This window comes from Mastigoproctus giganteus, chromosome 12, assembly GCF_048544385.1.
Source record: "Mastigoproctus giganteus isolate SK-2022 chromosome 12, ASM4854438v1, whole genome shotgun sequence".
NCBI classification, from domain to species: Eukaryota; Metazoa; Arthropoda; class Arachnida; order Uropygi; family Thelyphonidae; genus Mastigoproctus; species Mastigoproctus giganteus.
The window spans coordinates 66,927,428-66,948,884 of record NC_143586.1 but is presented as its reverse complement, the minus strand read 5'-3'; the positions used below and the strand labels follow the sequence as shown (position 1 = coordinate 66,948,884).

Below are 21,457 nucleotides of genomic sequence, written 5' to 3'. Positions count from 1 at the left end.
GCTCGGAAACCTGCTGAAAGCAAAGCTGAATGGAGGGGACAAAGTTAAAGCCATAAACATCTATGCAGCCCCAGTGCTCACATACTCCCACAGGGTCATAGATTAGACTAACTCCGAGCTAGAGGATATCATGAGAAAGACAAGAACAATCATGACCAAGAGCCACCAGCATCACCCGAGATCTCCCGTGGAGAGACTATCAATTTCCCGGGAAGAAGGAGGAAAGAACCTGATAGACCTCATGGAGCAACAGAAGACAGCAATAGTTAACCTGAAGAATTACTTCCAGAAACACACAGCAGCACTCCACCAGGCCATAAGGAAGATAGACAAGCGGTATACCCGACTCAACCTAAGCGAGGAGTTCCCCCTAACCTGGAGGTACAAACGAAGCTAGAAAGATGGGCAGAGAAGACACACCATGGCAGACACTACAATGATTTCCATCAAGATCACATACATAAAATTGCTTCCAATGCATGGCTCACGATTATTATTATTATTATTATTATAATTATTATGTCTAAGGTGGCACCTAGACTTCCGTCTATCTCCACCTGATAAACTGAATTTGTGCAGAACCTCTGCGGAACAGACCTGTATGGCAGGCCTCTTCGCCACCAGAGAGCAGCTGCTCCCCAATGGCCGCCCATAGTCACTTGGTACTGGGCCTGGTCTACTATTTTAACAGTGCCTCATTCACAAAAATCCCTCACCCACAGGAAGTAGTACTATACCGGTGGGTGCCAGCAATCCCGCTCCGAGGCTGCCCACACCTGACAGCCAGTAAAAAAAAAAAAAAATTATATACATATACACACATACACATACGTATATATACAGTACATACACACACATATACATACAATATAAACAAACTAAAAAAAAATAAAAATAAACCAGATAATCAAAGTGTATATAACCAAATCTTAATTAGTAAGCATTAGATTATTCCAATGTCTTTTCCGTTGAAAAACAGTTACACAGAACTCTTGCAGTGCTTGAAATTTATCCTGATTAGCAATAAGATCACTTTCACAGCCTCTAACTAAATTACCAATCTTCACTTTTAGCCTTTCTCTATGTTCAACATGCAAACTACGATCATATAATAAATGACTCCAAGTCTCAGGTTGACCGCAAGTCTAGATCAAAGTAATGTATTTTAAAATTTAATGACCCATGGCCAGTAAAATAAACGATGTTACTATAGAAGGAAAAAAGCATTTGTTGTTACTATCATAAGTAAATGTAACTGTTGGAATGAACAATCTAGTTACCCAGTTACACAAAGATCCCATCTCTGTTGCCACATACCAATCAATTGTGTTTGAACATTTTTCTTAGCTTTAGCCATCTCTATAGTGACATCAGATGTAATATTCATGAAAGAAACAACTATGCCTTTTTTTAAGTAATAACAAAGGGCCCGATACTCAATGTACAAGTCTAGAGGCAAATGTTGGGAGGAGACAGTGATTATACCGACTGTGCTACCCGCTTAGGATTGTTCATTCGAAAAGCTATTCATCTTTCTAGAATCCTTCTGAGATTTGACAATAAGGCGATTGGGAGATAGAAGTTTGGATAACTTAACGGCTTTAAAGCATGGATTGTTTCATTTATGCTCTGATTGCTGTATAACTGCATTTCTGCAAAGATTATCCTAGCTTACTTTAACCACTGAATCCGTTATTTTCCTGAATCACAGGTCACACTTAGTTGAGAACGGGAAAGGCACACATCACCAATTTGTAGGGGCCTCTCCTGAATCGAAGGCTGCTTTCTTCTCATCACAAAATCTTTTTTTTTTTTTTAATTAGGTGTACTTCTGCTTATCACCATACCTAACAACTTCACGTGTGAATGCGAATGCAAAATATTTATTCAGTGAATGATCACATTCACACTGACTTGTAAAAATGTACATTGGCTGTAGACCGAGTTCGCTATTCTTCACCCTCTTCCCTGCCGATTTGTTCCTCTAATTCATTCTAAAGAAAGCTACTGCTAATAATTAAACTAAAAATTCAAACAGTATGCCCAAAGGTGTTACTAATCACTACCCTATAGATGTTCCTTATAATTAATTTGCCTTTAGCCAGCGGGTAGTTGGTTGGTGGAACAGACTTCCATCACTTGTTGTGGAAGTTGATAACCTAAATAAATTTAAGGCTCAGTTGGACAGGTATTTCGAACGAACGGAGGGGTGAAATGGAATGGGTTTTTTTTTTTTTTTTTTCCGCTGATGCTGCATAAGCTTGCTTTCTTGCATCATATGCCTCTACTAATGCTAATGCTAATGATAATTAGAGCAAATAAATTAACTTTTGAAAAATAACTTTCATCTGGGTTCCAGTCGCTAGATATACAGTATATACACAATCATGCAATCGAACAGCAAAAGAAGCATGCAGGGATCACCAGTTACACGACTTTGTTTTCATCTTGACCAGCTTATATAGAATGTATTCTATAGTCGGTTTATCTGTTGTTCTGGATAAAATATCCAAATTTCTGGAAGACAAATAAGCATGCAACCCTTATCCCAGGACCGTCTAATGTAGCTACAGAGTGAAGCCTATAAAAATTCCTCCATCTTGATGGGATTCAAACCTGGCTTTTCTATACGGTGTGGAATTGCAATCGTAACCGCTGTGCTATTCGCGAGGGTCCTTGATCAGCTAAGAGGTCTATAAACTCACCTGGTGGTCGCACAGGTTCTCTAAGAACCAGTTTTTAAAATTCTAGAAAATTCTATTGATATACCTCTAAAATAATAATTGTTATTATTGTTCTCTTAGAGACTGTATAGTATCAATAGTAGCGTTTTTATTTTTTAATTGAAACGAACTGAGTGTTAAAAAAGTGGGGTGATATCAATTTTTTAACACCTACTGTCACCTACATAGTATATGTTTCTGACAAATACCATTTCTAACTTCGTCAGAATTGGTAGGAAAAGTCGAACTGCTATGTCCTGCCAAAAGTATACAGAATTAACATTTTCCACAAGACTTACTACATCATATAATATTAACTCTCAACTTCACTCCTAGTCTTCCCTGTTTCTGGGATATTGACATTTGCAATTTTATGATTCGTGTAATATAATTAAATTCATAAGTTTATAAATAAAACAAATATGTATTTTTTCAATTCACCGTTCTCTTATTGATCTACAATAACCGATAACTCTAATTTTTTGAAAAATCAGATAAAATAGTTCTGAAAAATCAAACATACTCAAAGATATTTTAGAATGCATGTCGGCAATTGTTCAGAATTATATTAACGACTATAAGCTTAGTACTGATTTAATACAATACATATTCAAGGCAGTCATTTCACTTTTAACCGGAATTAACGATGACTGAGTACAGTTGTTTCTGTGATAGGTGTCAGAGTTCCCTACATTTTGCCATAGTGATTAGACTACGGTACTAACAGTATTTCAAACATAAACTGATCGTCATCTAGCATTATTCGCATTAAATTCATTATTAATTTTTATTTTAAAAGTAACGTTTAAATTAATCCTTGATCTTCTTTCCCAATCATAACCTTCTCGTTTATATCTACCATTCTTCTGACGTCTATTAACTCATACCCTTAGTTGCTCATGCGCCAGAACAACAAAGAGCATGAGGCATCAGCGTACTGTGTCTGTAAACTGCCGTGTATTCTAAAGTCGTTTATCCATTTCATGGATGAAAAACCAGTGTTTCCGGGGGCGAAAATACTGTTACCCCATAACCCCAAGACCGACTAGCTATACCATAGTGTGGAAAAAATTTATTAAAACGCCCGATTTCGAAGAGATTCAAACCCAAACAATTCTTTTCACCTTGTTTCTTTGTGAGCTTTAAATGACGCAAGGGGAAAATGGCCATAATGCACCTAACTATGGTAAAGTTCATTGCTCTGCCGCTTTTTATCAATATGGATTGAGGTTTACGTTTAGAGGAGTGCGTTATAGTTGTATCTGTTTGAAGAAAGTAATATTTTGTCCACGTGTGGTATATCAGATAGGAGATGAGCAATACTCAGAGTGTTCATTGCTGAAAATGAGACAAAGAGAGTTTGTCGCTCACTGTTGTAAATGAGGAAATCAATGAGTATATGCTGTGGTGAGTCAGTGGCCGCAAGTAAATAAAGATGTGTCAGGTGTGTGTGTGGTCTATCGGTAATTGGGCAAATACAACTTCTTCATGTCGGTTCTCGTGTATACTGGATTTCCATAGTTTGAAATCTTTTTTATACTGAGTAGCTTGTTATTGGCTTGGCTCTGTCAGATGTGTTGCTAATGTTTGAGATATCGTTTCTTTATAATGTACTTGTAGTCAAATGCAGATGTAGTAAAGGATTTCTACAGGATCAGTAGCAGTTTTGGCAGCTAGATCGGCATGTTTGTTTCCAGAAATTTCAGCGCGACCAGGAACCCAACAAAAGAGAACTTGTTTCTTCTGGTTTAACTGAAAGAGTAGCTCATGGGTCTTGTCAATGATATATAAGGAATTTTGCTAGCAGCGATAAGGAGGTGATTGTCCCCTTGCATGAGACAATGGTCAAGTCACACCTTGAGTACTGCATACAGATCTGGAGAACTCATTTTAGAAAAGATATAGAGCTGCTGGAAACAGTACAGAGAAGGGCAACGAGATTAGAGAGTGGAACAAAGGGTTACTGTAACCAAGGTTATCTCATTGAAGTGTATAAGGCCTTGATCGGTTTGAGCAAGCTCAACGCTGATGGGATTCTTCCTCTTACTCAGATTCCGCACCTGAGGGAGCATAAATTCAAATTGAGGAAAGGTAGTTGTAGAATAGATATGCGGAAATTTGCCTTTAGCCAGCGGGTGATTGACTGCTGGAAAAACCTTCCATCTGTCATTGTGGAAGTTGACAGCGTAAATAAATTCAATGCCGAACTAGACAAACTTTGGGAGTTAATGGATGGGTGAAACGGGAATGTTTTTTTTTTTTTTTTTTTTTTTTTTTTGGCTGATGATATATAAGCTTGCTTTCTTGCATCATATGCCTCTACTAATGCTAATGCTAATTTAGTCAGAGTATCCCAGACCTGTCTCAATAAGGGTTATCATCCTTCGTATTCTGTTGTATAGATTGGATAGCACTAATGGAGTCTGTATATATAATACTGTGCAATATGATTGTTGAGAGTTTTCACATTGTATGGAAGGAAAGCTATTATAACCACTAATACTATTCGCGGGAATTCTGGGTGAGTGCGGTAAAGAGACTTTGTATAATCATGGAATCTATGTGTATTCTTGCAGTTTTTTGCAATAAAGATAATTTATTTTGCGTGAATTGTCACGACAGCTACTGACAACGTTGGAAAAGTGTTCAGTTTCACATGTAAAGAACAACACTGATTAGACAACATAGCCTTCAGGAAATAAGGCCATGCAAAATAGCGAGAATGCCCAAACCCTTGTCACAGAAAAGGTTCCGTAATTATTTGTTAAACTATTATGACACAAAGAATGGAACCCACAATCGTGCACTTGGCCCATTATGAGGAAGAAAAGTAAAATATGGACATGCTGAATTCATATTATATTTATCCCATTCTTCAATAAAATTAGGGGTTTTCTGAAGTTTCTTAAAATCTGTATTGACACACTGTCAATACAGATTTTAAGAAAATGCACACCGGTATTTATTTATTGAGGTAATAACTGTCGACACAGGTATATTTGCATGCGAGTCACTCTCAACAATTTGATTTCGAATCAAATCTATTTTGCTCTCGTAAAATAAATGCTTTCTCATCCCTTGACACTACATGCAAACTAGCTCTCTTAAGCAATATGGTTGCTGACCTCTGTCAACTGTACCGTTAGCTCCAGAATTATAATAATAAAAGATGCGAAAACATGCATTACTATATGTTGTGTCTCGTCTATCTTGCATTTTTGTTTCTCTTTGAGGGTGAGAGAAAATGGAACGATATTCCGATGAAATTTAATTGTGCTGGTGAATTTTGTGTCAAGGCGTGTTCTTGAACTGGTTATAACAAGATCACATCTATTACAAGGTCTGTTTCCCTTTTAAGAAGCTAATTGAAAATTGTAAGGTGGAGACGCAAAGTAAAATCCTGTTTCGTTTTGTAGTAGAGTTAAAAGTTATGGGCTGGATGTTACGAAATTTAATAGACACAATATACAGCTGAAATAAGCCTGAGTAATAAAGAGTACAAAACTGTAACATGAAGAGATAAACAGTTTATTGGGCGAATATGCTTTCATAATGATTATTTTTAATATGAGGATTTGCAATACGGATGATTTTCTATAAAATACCAGTGCTGTAACAACAGAAAATTGGTTGCATCGCAAAAATAAATCATTTCCTTGCACCATGATCCAGTTCAGGCATAGGACAATGACTTATAATAATACTTTTTCCAAATATTTTATATATATTTTTTAAAAATAATGACAAAAAAAAGCAGTTCTTTACTTTCCTTGATGACAAGCTACGAAATCTATTGTGGCGAGCCTATATCTCTGGACGATTCAAAATTTTGGATTGAAACACAGCCTTCGATTTCTCGTGGATAAAGAAGGAAGTCATACAAAGTTTGGTTGTATTGGTTTCAACGGGATCCGGGAAGATCGGGAACAATTTTCCCACCTTATATATTTCCTATATATAGTATTTATTTTTTTCAGATGTTATAAATTTCTGTATATTGATAAGTTTATTGTTACAGCTTTTTGTTTTAATTTCATCATCTGAACAATATCAGAACGATATATTTTATCAGTTAAGTTGCATTTATCAATTTCTATAAAGCATAAACCAATTAAAACACCATTTTAAAATAATAATAACAATAATGTAGCATTTATTTACATATTAGGATTAACATTTTGCTCAATTAGGCCCACACTTTTTTGTAACAGACTTCCAACATAGTATATTTATACAATACTGCATAAAACCTGAAACAAAGTAAGTACAGTATGAAATAGTATAAAATAAATATCTCGAAATTCCTGAGATCAGCAGCGTACTATGGTTATAAAAACAATAAAAAATATATAATAATAAAAAACGGATGTCCGTAAAAAAGAACCCATGTTACCCATTTCAAATGAAGATAAAATATTATGGCTTCATTGCAGCCTTTGGTGTGTGTGCCACCACTGAGAGGTCAAAAAATACAATAACAATAATAAATTACATGCACTTAGGTTGTTTATAAAACTATACAATGTTTTACAGCAGTGGTTATCAACCGATGGAAGCCGTATACTCCCGAGAAACGTGAGGTCCGATTGAAGGATACACGGGCATATTAAAAAAACAGACATATTCCTTCACACTATAATCATATTCTTCTTGTATTTTCAAATTCCACTTTGATTGGACTTGCTTTCTTCGTACTCCTGTAGTAGAGCTGCTATTTTTATGACAGGTTCTTCAAGATGATAGAAATAAGATCCTGCTTCAAATTTCATTCTTGTAAACCACGCCTTTTCGCCTTTCTCGAACTATATCCACGACTATGTATACTAGGACAGCCAATGCCTAAAAAAATTAAATTAATTAGCGAGGAAAGACCTGAAACACAATTTTAAGCAAGAGGTTTCGCTTTTTAACATAAAAAATAAAGAATATAAATGCAAGGTAGATAAAAAACTACGTTAACAGTACATACGTTAATTTTATAATTTATAAGTTTTTATTATCATTCTTTGATAAAGTTTAAAAACTCTATTGTTGCTGTGTGCCACGTACATCCTATAGCTTAAAATTTCCAGGACTGACTGCATACAAAAAAAAAAACAAAACCATTGACTTCTGTAACTGCATTGAGCACTTTGCAAGAATATTCGATCTTCTGACTAGAAAGAGGTGAAAGTATAGCAGCCTTCTTCTATACCATTGTACAAACATTTATATCTCTATCATTTTATAACAGATCTTTTAGAATTCCGTTGTTCTGCTCTTTCTCTTTATCTTTAGGACTTTAAGCGCATCAGCGACTTAGATCATATTGCACTTATAATATATTATGTCCGTAAATTGCGTGTATTCTGTGGTCGATTTTCTGTTTTCTGGAAGAAAAAAACCGAGTTTCAAGTATAAAACACTATGCTACCTTAGCCTGAGACCGACTAACTCAGCCACGTTGTTAAAAAACATCCATAAATATTCCTGGCGTCATTAATGGGATTCGAACTCAGTTCTTTCTAGCCAGTGTTGGGAAGACAGTGATTACACAAACTGTGCTACCCACGAGGGTATATTTTCTGCCTGTATCCCTAATTGTTATCAGAACTGTTTAGTTTAATAATTCAAGAACACCTGGCTGAGCAAAGCTCCTTCACAGATATGCCCATTTCTCACAACTTTTGTGCTTACTGTAAATCCTTCTCCTGTCACCCGTTGATAAGTCTGCTCGTGTAGTACAGAGTTAAAATCACCGTCCACTGACACCGGGTAAAAGAGGCCCGGTTCAAGTCCTGTCAATGATGCGAGGAACTCTTATGGGCTTTTTATCTTCTGTAGCTGAGTTAGTCAAATAGCAAGGTTTTCTCTCCGGAAATTCGGGTTTCTCCAAATATTCTCCAGTGAAAGAGCCAAATCGACTAGAGCACACCCGCAACTTATGTACGTAATACACATTGGCATACAAATTAGTTTTTAGATGGCCCAAATACGATAGTTTTTCTTTTTTTGTCTCTGTTAGTGACGATGATTACTTTTCTAGCTCTGATCACATTCCTGTTGTAATTGATTTAACCCAGCTTGAGGGCATATTCTGTCAGATGATTTTCTCATTCAGTTTTACAAACTAGAATGCTTTGTTTACCTTTCTTGCGGGTCTCCTCACTGTCTCACTGATAACCCAAGAAGATATCTCCCATCGTGAAAAAAGATACATTATGCTGCACATTGAAAATTTATTATGAACAAATCGTCCTCAACCTTTCCTCATCGTTTCGTAGAGAAGTTAATATTCACCTAAATGCATCACAAATGCTTCCTTGGCCCCATCGCTTTCATCACTCCACCACTTTCTTGACTCGAACACTAAACAATTCTGGCGATAGGAAGTCATTCAGCATTCCAGCATTATTATCCTCTAACAATCGCTCAGTCAATTCGTTTAGTGCCAAGACCAGTTTGTCCGCTAACATTTTTCCGCTGTTTTAACAAATCAATCTCAAGTTCAACTCCGCCTAGATCAGCAGTTCCCAACCGCGGTTCCATGATTTCCCCGGAGATTATATATAAACTTTAAAGCACGAAACAACGATATTTGTGATATAAAGTAAGTTTCCTTATGTACTGCTGCAGTAGGGGTCTCAGAATTTTCTGAAAGGTGGGAGAGAGCTAAAACAGCTTTCGGAAATCATCATCTAGCAGTAAAAAAAAATACATATTTTTTATCATGAGGTGCTGTACCCCTTTAACCCCTACTTGGAACCGTTACTGGCCTCATTGGCCCTTGTTTTCACTGTGGCGCGCTCACATGCGCCTAATGCTTTGACTCGTTGGCATCACTCGTAGAAATCAGATAGCAGTCATGTTACTATTTAGTCTGCTTATTTTAGCAATCACTTCGGGGAGCTGTTGGGAATAACAGCACGATTTTTCGATTCGAACACCATTGTTCCAAGTTCTGAAAGTTTACTAGTGCTATTCTATAAGACATGCAGAAATGTGCTTGTTTCTTTCTGAAGTTTTTTTTTTTTTTTTTTTTTTCTGTTTATCTAATTGTTTTATCTGTCTAGGCAACAAATTCATCTAAATCCGATTCAATAAAATGGACCTTCTAATAATGATAAAAACAATAGACCATTACCTTTTTCAATATGACCTCTTTGAATCGCTAGTGTATAAGAATTTGAGTACCTATATTCACAACGTTTTCTCTTTTTCAATATGAATTCATGCCAAAACATTCCGCAACCTCTAATTTACAAATTTAAAAGTTGAGAAATATTGTCTCCACTGCGCGTCATTCCCTCTTGTTGCTGTTGTAGGGTTTTAGGTATATTGTTTTACCTAAAGTAAAATTTTATATACCTAAAAGTATATAAACAATATACTTTTAGGTATATTGTTTATAAATTAGGTGTATTCTGGGATCGATTTTCTGTTTTCCTGGACAAAAAAAAAAAAAAAAAAAAACCAGGTTTCCGGGAGAAAAAACAATGCTGCCTCGCCTGACTAACTCAGCCACGTTGTGAAAAAGGCCCATAAAAATTCCTCTTTTCATCCTCGGGACTCAGATCTTTTCCATCTGGTGTGAGGAGGACGGCAATCCTACCAACTGGGCTACCCACGAGAGCATCACTCCCTTAGGTATGTGTTAAGCGCCAAAACAACTAAGGCTATGAGCCATCAGCAATGCTTTCAATAGAGAAAAGCTTGGTCAACAGTGCACCAAACTTAAATGAAAAAGTTATTAATCTATTTTCAACAAATAAAAACCGAAAAATGGATTTTGTTTTTAAATAAAAGTTCAACTCTGTTAATGGTAAATGTCTAGTTAATGTTTTGTAGTATTTTTAACTTGCTTATTATTATTACTGTGTATGTCTGCATGTTTTATAACCAAGGCAATTTTATGTAACTTTAAGACGCAGCATCCCCAAACATCAGAGTCACGAGCCGCCACTGGTAATGGGCGTAAATATTTGTTTGTTTTCTTTTGTGGCACAAAGTGACCACAAAATTTATGAAATTTATTTTTAAAAAATAATAATCATTGAACTCTAGTTGTATAGTTTTTTTTTTTTTTTAGTCTAAAGTATGTCTACTAAAAGAATAATATCAATAATATCAATAATATCATTCAGCGAATTCTGTAATCCAAAAAAAGGCTTGACTTACAACAGAACCTTGTATACCAGCGATAACAGTCGTCGCAGGCTTGTATGTTAGATGATCCACCAATATTCCTCCAATCGAAGGTCCAATGAAAGCCCTGAATATTATAAAACAGGCATAAAATCAGAAAACGTTATATGACACTTGAAATAAAATATTACACTGATTTACCAATTTATTAGAGATGCCAATATACCGAGAACTGAAGGCAATCAGCACAGAAAAAGCAATGAAATAGCTTGGGCTGCGCTGATTGTTGTGCCACGTGATACAACAAACCTGTAACAGCTGTAATTCCTCGATGGAGTTGTTAAAATTGTACCACAAGTAAAACAAGCGGCATCAGAGACTTCATGAGAAGCATGGTCATAGGCATTCATGTAACAAGAGCATCGTTACAGGTAGCGTTAGCGGAGAGCACACATATTACGACGCAGACAGTTCTTAGGGTTTAAATTAGTGGCTACTACGTGACAAAACCAGCAACGAAAATGACAAGTCCAGCCGGAAGAAGATTTTGCATGGCCAGGATGGGAAAAAATTATTTCCACCAGTACATCGCCAGAGAACAATGGGATTGAACAGCTGTATGCAATTTATAAGCCTTTCGTCTGTGAGCAAATGGAGCCGTCTACAATGATTTCGGACGGAACGGCATGGGTCGATGGAACACTGGAAAAGCCTAATGTGGTCAGGCGAATCATGATTCACATTATTTAGCACTGATGTGCATCAGAATGTGATAGAAGTCTTCAACTTCAACAATTGAACTTGAACCAATTGAACAATTGGTAAGCAATATGCATCAGGTACTGAACATTATTGCGAACATTCTTGCCCTGAAAATTATTGCGAACATTCTTGCCCTGAAAATTATTGCGAACATTCTTGCCCTGAACAAACAGCTTCAACTTCTCGAATATCCACTACCAATTCCTTAAATGCCGATCTCCAGGTAATTCTGCAGTGAGGCAAAGATAATTTAGTTGATTTCAAGTCTTCTAAATCTAAGTCCTGTCTTATATCTCGCAAAAAAGATTCTTCTGCTCCTATGCTTACCTTCGATGACACTCTGATTTCTACGCAAAAGCATATATCTCTAGTGGGGATTACCCTGACTTCTAATCTCTCTCGGCACAAGCCATTACAAATATTGCTTCCTCTGCATCTAAAAAACTGGGCTTTCTCTTTCGCTCTCAGCATTATTTTTCTTCAAAACAGCTGTTCACTCTGTACAAATCGCAAATCCCCCCTACTATGGAATATTGTTCCCACATCTGGGGTGGTGCCCCCAAATCCTCTCTCAGGCTTCTTGATTCCATTCAGAAGAGGGCAGTTAGGCTAATTAATGACTTAGAGTCTCTTCACTCTCCGTGTCATAGACGTTCAGTTTCTGCTGCATGCCTTTTCTATAGATTTTTTTCCATGGGCACTGTTCTTCTGAATTGGTTTCTATAATTCGTGCTGTCTCTTCCAAAGCAGTCAGAACACGTGACGCCACCAGCCAAAGTCCTTTTACTGTCCAACTTCAAACTGACAGAACCGACTTTTCTTTTCATTTATTTATTCCTTCAACTTCGGTTTTCTGGAACAATCTTCCTTCACACGTATTTCCCGAAAATTACGATCTGCAGAAATTTAAGTCTAACGTCAACAAATATCTTCTCAACCTTCAACTCACTCATTGTATTAAGTATTTATTAGTTTCCTAATACCTTTGGTGTTTGGAATTTTCATTAAAAAAAAAAAAAAAAACGAAATGGAATAACATCACTAGGGACAACTGTGCACATTTATCCAAATACGCGACTGACTGCTGCTGTCATTCGCCATTAAAGGTGCCATTAAGTACGTTATCTAATATTTTGGTTGGGCAGTGTATAATCAAAAGAAATAACTGAGAGAAAAAAAAGCCTTATAAAGAGATCAAATGTTTTTGAATTACTTAAATATCGCAAAAGTTATCGATGAGGGACCGTGTTAACACTTTTAAGATCCCTGATGCAAACAAGTAACCGTCTGTCCCTTCAAATTAAAAGTTCCCATTTATACTATTCATTTTTCTCCTCTTGAGAACCAGCACCTGGATATGAGTTAGTTTCCTAAATATATTTGTGGTTAATTAGCCATTATTTCAAATAAGATTAATGAAATGTTAATCACTTTTGTTCTAATCCAAAGGGAAATTTGAATAAATTTCAAGGAAGTGCAATTTAATAATATTCATAGTGTTTCCAATATGCAAGCTCTTCGAATACCGAGGAACTCTTAGTTAGAGACACAAATAAATAAATAAATAAATAATAAATTATACGTATGACAATTTATAAATCCATAAAAAAAAAAAACGAGTGTTCTTTTACTCATATATCCACGTACAAAGATTAATGCTATTGGCATTAATTACTACTAACAAGTCCCTCCCTACACAAATGACATCACAAAGGATAATTAATTGAGAAAATAATTAGTGAGTAAATTATGTTTAAAAATTTAATGAAAGGGTAATTGTTTATTCATTGTAGAAAATGGTGCTCTACCTTGAGAACATTGCCTCAAAAATCGGGTTACAAAGGACTTGCTAAAATAAAAAGTAAACGTACTGTTTTTCTACGTACAAGAGGAAGCTTTTCGTTAATGATGAAAGTATCAAAAAAATATTCTACTACAAAAACAGAATAGATAACATTTCACCTCTGCTGTAGCAATTATCTACGCAAAAGCTGGAAATCTGTCACTTTTTTAAAACTAAGGACAGTATTTTTTCATGACTGACAGTGATTATTAAAATATAATAATTACATTAATTAATCTAAGAAAAAAATTATTTTTATTATTATTTTTTTTACTAATTCAAATTCTACGGAATTCGAAAGAGAGGCGAGAGAGAGAGAGAGAGAGAGAGAGAGAGAGATGAAAATCCTATCGATCGATACATTAACTAATAACTGATAATATCATCGTAAGAGTCACCTTCTCCATATTGAGAGTAGAGGCGAGCTGATAAATAAATAATAATGCCATTATCATTTATTTATCAATTAAAGGGTCATTATTTTAATAAATAATAACCTTTTAAAATTTTAATAACGAAACATTGAACATTGCTAACGTTGTTCGCTTTATTGGTTAAGTAGTTGCTGAATGCTATGTTAACGAAAGCATTAATATTAAATAACGATTTCTTGGGAAGTTACCGATTCAGCCTACGATCAATACCATGGCTGTTAATTTCAAAAACAAATAAAAAAGGGCTTTAAAATAATATTTAAAACTTTTAACAAGCTACAAGTGTTATTTAGTACAGTCAAGTCGATATTCTTGAATTTTAAGGGTAAAATCCAAATAATTTGTTTTCTGAATACGATTACTGTAAAACAAACAAGATACTCGAGATGAGATGTTCTCAGCCAGCTGCTTACGGCTACCACAGCGAGCTCCAACAAGTCTTAAAATGATGTTTGAGAGGACAGAGTTCAATGCCTCCTACGCAAACTCATCTCCATTTAAACTGACTTGTGTTCGATGCCCAAAGGCTGATTCATAAAAGTGCTCGCCATAGGTAAAAAGAAGCCGGACATTCTTATGGATTTGTGGGGATCGAACAATCGTTTTGAAATCAATGTGAAAACACGTTTCGGTGTCCAAGATTAAGGCAGAGGACTTCAGGGATAATTGACTTTAGAAGATTGAATTCTGACGCGATCTGTGAAATTTTTTTTAGGTATCTATCAGCACGGATAACGTCATCTATTTCTAAGGTAGGAAGGTCGTTTCCCTGTGTGGCTCACCTTGAATATCGACAGGCTCGCTTTGAGCACAGTATCAACAAATATTTGTTGTGTTTTCCATTCATGATACGTTCATCCAACGGTAAGAAGTTCGCAGCAAGAAGAGGTCAATTATCAATTATAGAAAACAGTTTGAACAATTAATTGAAATGTCATAATAACAGCATTTAATATCAATAAAATAATATGGATATGAAATTCTAAACAAATAACTGCAAAAGTGACAAGCCACTTTTCCATTTGACTGTCTTTCTTTTTTAAGATTTTGAACTTACCCTAAAGCAAAGGCTGACACAAGGTTTCCAGAAACTACTCCGTAAGTTGATTGATCATCAGGATATCCACGAGCACTAGATAAGGAAAAGAATAAGAAATGATAAGTAAATCTGTCAAAAAAAAAAAACTGCAATAAAACATATAATTATTCCAGAAAATGTTATTTTGAATTTTTTTATTTTACACATTTCTTAAAAATTATTTAATTTTTCATTTTAAAAATAAAAAAATATTTAAATAAAAAAAGAATTTTTATTTAACAATTTAATAAATATATTAAATAATATCCATAATTAAAATATTAAATATTAATATAAATAAAATATTAAATATTAATATAAATAAAATATTAAATATATTTATAAAATATATTAACAATTTTAATATAATATATTTTAATATATATATATATATATATAATAATATAATAAGGCATATTATATAAAGTATAATATAAACATAATATATTATTATATATTACATTATTATTATTATTATTATTATTATTAGCCATACAGTGCAAGGAAGCCTGAGGCTTATGCTGCACAGGCCAAAAGAAAAAATTTGAGTTACCCTTAGAGAGAGAGAAGTAGAAAGGAATCACCAAGAAAGAGAAAAATAATGATATCCAGCTTAGGACCCTGGGTGTGCCAAGCCCATACTCACCAGATGTGAGCCCCTGGGGTTAATATATAAAACATATCATATTATTAAATAGAAAGTGTACAATAAACGTGAGAAAGTAAATAATAATAAATAAATTTTCTGTTTATACTCCAGGACGACCAAACGGTCAGAGGAGTTCACAAGATAGATAGAATACAAAAAACAGCACCGTACTTAGCAGTCACGGGCTTGAACCCCGGTCACTCAAGGCACGTGTACTTATGCACCCGTTCGCTTGACCACTCGGCTACGGCGGCCTATAGAAGGGTTATTTTAAAGAAAGAATTGTAGCAACCGTGGTTTAAAGAAACTTGTTAATAAATTTGCAATCTCTAGAAAAACAGTCAGAGACAAGCCTTTTGTAAAATTTACCCGCAATTTTTTTACATTATATTTTACTTAGAAAAGAAAATTGCATTTTACATTACATTATTTTACTTACACGGCATCTTTAACAGCATGTGCAGTACAGCAAATCATGATTCCTGCCATTGCTAGACCTAGAAGGATCTGAGCTACAATGACTACCCACAGCTTCCTAAATAAAGAGGGAAGATAAAAGTTGGCTATTTATACATAAAGTTCTTGGTTGTCAAAAAGAAAAAAAAACGGAAGGGAGGAAGATAACCCTCTTTGTTACATAAAAATGAATAAAGGTATAAAAGGATCAAATATGTAAGTGCGTTCTTCATCGTACTCGACTTGTTTTCGCACTGTTCATCCTAAGATGTCGCAAGATGAACATCAAGTTTGCCAGCGTCCTTGAAATTGCTTTTTCGAAAATTTCCGATGCTTACTTTCCGCCATCTTGGATTTTACCATACAGTGATGACACTGAGACGCGGGTTTATAAGTGTTGCCACCAGTTACTTTTTATTTTTCACCTATGTCTTCATAATTCACCTCCAGGGATCCCTTTGTATCCAGTATTTCATTAAAGAAACTCATAATTTCTCTATTCTTTCGTTCATTTATTCCAGTTTTGTTGTTAAAGTCTTCTGTTATATGTCAGTAAATTGTTACAAGTATCATAATATTTTCTCATCTGAATTAAGGTTGCACATAAACATTATTACCCAACTGTACCTCGTTTCTTATATAAATTGTCCTTAAGTTTCAGAAATGGCATATAATAAGCTATTGTTATTATTAAAAAAAAAAAAAAGAAACGTATTCTTCCTTCTTAAACTATTGGTAAATGCCTGATTTACTATTACATAATTGAAGAATATTATCGCCAGTACACAAACGCTCTTATCGATGTCCTAACTATGAACAAAATGAACCAACACCTTACTAAATAGGCAAGTGGTTTTGATAAATTTTTTGATTTTAAGAATTTTTTGTGTTCTGGCGCTCTGTGATTTTTCAATTAAACTCTACCTTCAAATTTCAAAATTTCTGGAGAAAAAAAACGAAATAACTGAAAAGCACTAATGTAATTTTTTTGTTAATGTTGAATATGTTATTTTAATTATGAATGCAATATCAGTATTAAATTTATTGATTTATAACGTAAGCTTACAATTATAACGGTCACTCAGCTGACATAGCTGCAATACATAAAAAGCTTAAAACTGTAACCACTAAAATTTTAAATTTATTAGCATTCAAAATACATAAATAATAAACATCATAGCCGCATTTATTATGTTTATGATATCATGCGGCTATGATGTTTATGATATTATAGCCGCATTTATGCACATGCGGCTATAATAAACGTCATAGCCGCATGTGCATAAAATATGTGACGGTCATTGAAATGAAAACAACTTGAGTTATACAGGGTGGCCACTGAAAGACTGGAGGGTTTGAAAAAGTCATAACTTGTTCATTTTTAATTTTATTTTCTTTTTTTACAGGTTATAGAGCATCCCTTGGAGATTAAAATGGCTACGTATGATGTCGAGCAACGAGTAAAACTCGTTGGGTTTTTCTATTCCAGTGAAAGATCAATTATTGAAACTCAGAGAAAATACCGGCAACATTTTAAAGTCCTCCTAACGATAACATGATTCGGAACCCAATCGCCCGGTTTGAAAGAACTGGATCAGTCGGCGATCTTCCGGGAAGAGGTCCTGTGCGCACTGACACTGACGCAGCGGTGGAAGCTGTACGGCAGAGTGTCCTTGAGGACCCATCTGCCTCTACCCGTCGTCGCTCTGCTCAACTAGGCATCGCCAGAACATCGCTTCAGAAGATTCTGAAAGGGTGGTCAGTCTTTCAGTGGCCACATTTTAATCTCCAAGGGATGCTCTATAACTTGTAAAAAAACAAAATAAAAAAGATTAAAAATGAACAAATTATGACTTTTTCAAACCCTTCAGTCTTTCAGTGGCCATCCTATATAAATAACATTTTAACACAATAACCAATAAGCGATATTAAAGATCATATCTATCTTTGTGCATGGCTACCGTTCAACCGCCATCCTTAAAATAAAACGCTATAAAGCCTACGAAACAAACGAATAAATTGAGGATTGCCTTCTAGGGACTCTTCTGTTGGTGGCTGAATACACAGAAGAGTGGTCTCATTTTACTAAGTACTGTCTGCTGAAGGAACAGCGCATGCGTAAGGTTGCCTGACTACGCGTATGACTAAGAAAATACGTGGCATGGGAGTCTTATTTTTTACATTTAAGATGACTTAAGATTTTCATTTAACCATCCGTATTCTCATACTTAAGAATTAACAGATTTACAGACTAGTATACAGCAAACTGGACAAGTATAAAATAAAGTAAATAGTTTGTTTATATGACAAAAGAAATCATACATTAAAAAAAGTACGAATAAATTATATACAGTACTGTAAGATAGAGGTATTGGAAAGTAAAGAAAAGATTTGGACTGGTTTCAAGAAGGAGTTATACAGGATGTTCATTTTAAATGTAAACTCACGTTGTTCGTATTTAATACAACTAGGTTAAGATCGTTGGTGTAATTGTGCGAAGACGCTAGAGTTGGATGTTACGCAACTGGAGGAAGTGATAGCTTTTGCATTTCAGGTGTTCAGTTTGTCATAATCCGTTTTGAAATTGCATGGTCATTACTGGTGAATGCTCATGCTGTATATCACCGAGCAACTTGTTTTATAGAGAAATCTTACTTGGAAACAAAGTAAACAGTAAATGTCAAAAAAGTGTTGAAAAATTCTTCGACACTAACCGTCCATGCAAAGATGAAATTTTCAAGATAATAAAGAAGTTACGGGAGTGTGACTCAGTTAGCAATAAGGAACATAAAAGAAGAGGGAGTGTGACTCAGTTAGCAATAAGGAACATAAAAGAAGAGGGAGTGTTCTTACGCATGACACTTCAGAGGACATTAGACAAACAATTTTGCAGTCTCCGAACAAATCTGTATGGAAACTCAGCATCCAAAGGGGTCAGGAGAGCTCGGTCCCCGGTCCAAAGTGCATGATGGCCCGCAATCTTTGTATATGTGTTTGTGTGCGCGTGTGTCCACACGTAGATATCAAGGTTACAAAACAACTCAATTCTAACGCATATCAAATCAATAAGATAAAAAATTAATAAAATATTTTTTTTTATTATTTTAAAGTTGTAGATTTTTTTTATGTTTATTAAAATGAATTGAAATACTTAAAAATGCAATGTTAAGGTCTTTGCCGGGCCTCTCGAAGAACTGCGGGCCAGGCTACGGCAGACCCCCCCCCCCAATCACTATCTCCGCCCTCTCTCATCAGGCCTGAAAAGAGGAATGTCATCTGGTTCAGCTCATTTCGCCGTAAGAAAACACCTAAAACTTTTTCCATACCGAATCCAGAGTATAAATGAGCTTCAGTTTCAAGATAATCGTCAAAGACTGCATACTGTCGCTGGTTTAAAAGCTTACTTCGTTGTGCAAGTATTGAAATTTTGGATAACATTTATTTCAACTTAGTTTTACCTCAGTGGCTATCGCGGAAAAGGTCTATATCCAAAGGCAAACGGTGATTGGCAGCACACTCCACCAGCCGGGATTCCTATTGTCTCCATAGGAGACTAGGATTACCAATCAAACTTACGGCTATTCACAAATTATGCGACTTGACCTTTTTGAACTCCTTTTTATCCACACCAGTCCACTCTACCGTGACAAAATACTCAAATTCAATATTTTTTTTTTGTTAAATGAAAGAAGCCTGCTACATAACATTCATGCTATCGCTTCCCCTCTCGTCCGTTAACGATGGCACCATTTTATCTAAATTAATGCACGTAATTTGTGCATTTCCCTCAACGATTTTAATATAATACTAGTAGTAAAGTTTATATTTAATATATAAGATAAAAGATACTCAATGGCACTCACGTGTTAAAATTCAAAAAGGGAGCCGGGCCTACAAGAAGATAACTAATGGTAGACATCACACAAGAAACAAAGATGAAAACTCGTATGTTATTCTGAAATGAAGAACAATTCATGTTAATATTTGGGAAAAAGAAAATATACTAAAAAGGTACAATGTATAAAATTCAAAAGAACCTTGAGAAAATTTAAAACGCGTTTTCTCTCCTTAAAAGGCAATTTACATTATTGCCTTTTAATACAAAAAACTAAGCTAATTTATTTAATTTAACAAGGTATAATGCTTCTCAATCACCTGCCCTAGTAGCCCTACAATTTTTAAAATATCTCTTAAATCCAATATTTAGATAATTGAATCCTAAGAGCAGTTGTCTGTTGAACCAAACTAAGATCGATATGCGTTGCCAAAAATTTTTTTAGAGTGGAACATCCCAAATCCGACCCCACACACGTCCAGATATTTTTGGGAAAATAAGGAAATACAATTTTTTTTTTTTTTTTACGAAAACCCCAATACGAGAAGTATTAGAACCTATAGTACTTAGTACCGTGCATGGGTTGAGAAGACGAAAGAAGATATTTGTTGACATTAGACTTGAACTTCTGTAGACTGTAATTTTCAGGAAATACGTACGAAGGAAGGTTGTTCCAGAAAATGGCATTTGAATGAATAAACGAGGAAGGTGAAAAGTTGGTTATGTGTGTTTGAAGTTGGGCAGTAAATGGATGTTGTCGGCACGTGTTCGGACTGTTTTGAAAGAGAAAGCGGGAATTATAGAAGCCAATTCAAAAGAACAGTGCCCATGGAAGTATCTGTAGAAGAGGCATGCAGCAGAAACAGTACGTCTATGAGAAAGCGAGTGGAGAGACTCTGTTAGAGATGAATCATTAATTAACCTAACTGCCCTCTTCTGAATGGAATCAAGAAGCCTGAGAGAGGTTTTGGGGGCATCGCCCCAGATGTGGGAACAATATTCCATGGTAGGGCGAATTTCCTATTTGTACAGAGTGAACAGCTGTTTGGAAGAAAAGTAACGCCGAGAGCGGAAGAGAAAACCAAGTTTTTAAGATGCAGAGGAAGCAATATTTGTAATCTGCTTGTGCCAAGAGAGATTAGAAGTCAGGGTAATCCCCAAAAGAGATCACCAAAGATAAACATAGGAGCAGAAGAATCCTTTTTTCGAGATATAAGACAAGACTGAGTTTTAGAAGGGTTGAAATCAATTAAGTTGTCTTTGTCCCACTGGAGAATTACCTGGAGATCGGCATTTAAATTATTGGTAGCGGATATTCGAGAAGTTGAAGCTGATTGAGCAGGGCAAGCTTTCTCAAACTGGAAATGGAATGCAATGTGCTGTCATCGGCAAAACTATGGATAGGATTTCCAGTTAATAGAAGAAGGTCATTAATATACAATAGGAAAAGAGTGAGGGAAAGAACTGAACCTTGGGGGACACCAGCATTAGTGGAGAAGCTAGAAGACAGAGAGCCATCTACCATCACCCTCAGTGAGCGATCAGAGAGAAAA

At 35.3% G+C, this 21,457-nt stretch overlaps 1 protein-coding gene and 1 long non-coding RNA gene across 2 annotated transcripts in view; both read right to left on the bottom strand.

Annotated features, from left to right (window-relative positions):
* Positions 1–7,461: 7,461 nt before the first annotated feature.
* LOC150077145 (uncharacterized) lies at positions 7,462–16,125 on the bottom strand. The gene is made up of 4 exons (XR_016547709.1): positions 16,053–16,125; positions 14,944–15,018; positions 10,881–10,974; positions 7,462–7,562 (listed from the first exon to the last, which is right to left on the bottom strand). It is a non-coding gene; the product is annotated as an uncharacterized LOC150077145 (long non-coding RNA).
* A 3,803-nt stretch (positions 16,126–19,928) lies between these two features.
* The window catches only part of LOC150077144 (MFS-type transporter SLC18B1-like), a 32,142-nt gene continuing 30,613 nt past the window's right edge, over positions 19,929–21,457 (bottom strand). Inside the window, exon 9 of the mRNA XM_090385788.1 lies at positions 19,929–20,024. Coding sequence (XP_090241914.1) covers positions 19,929–20,024 — 96 coding nt within the window. The remainder of the gene's footprint in view (positions 20,025–21,457) is intronic.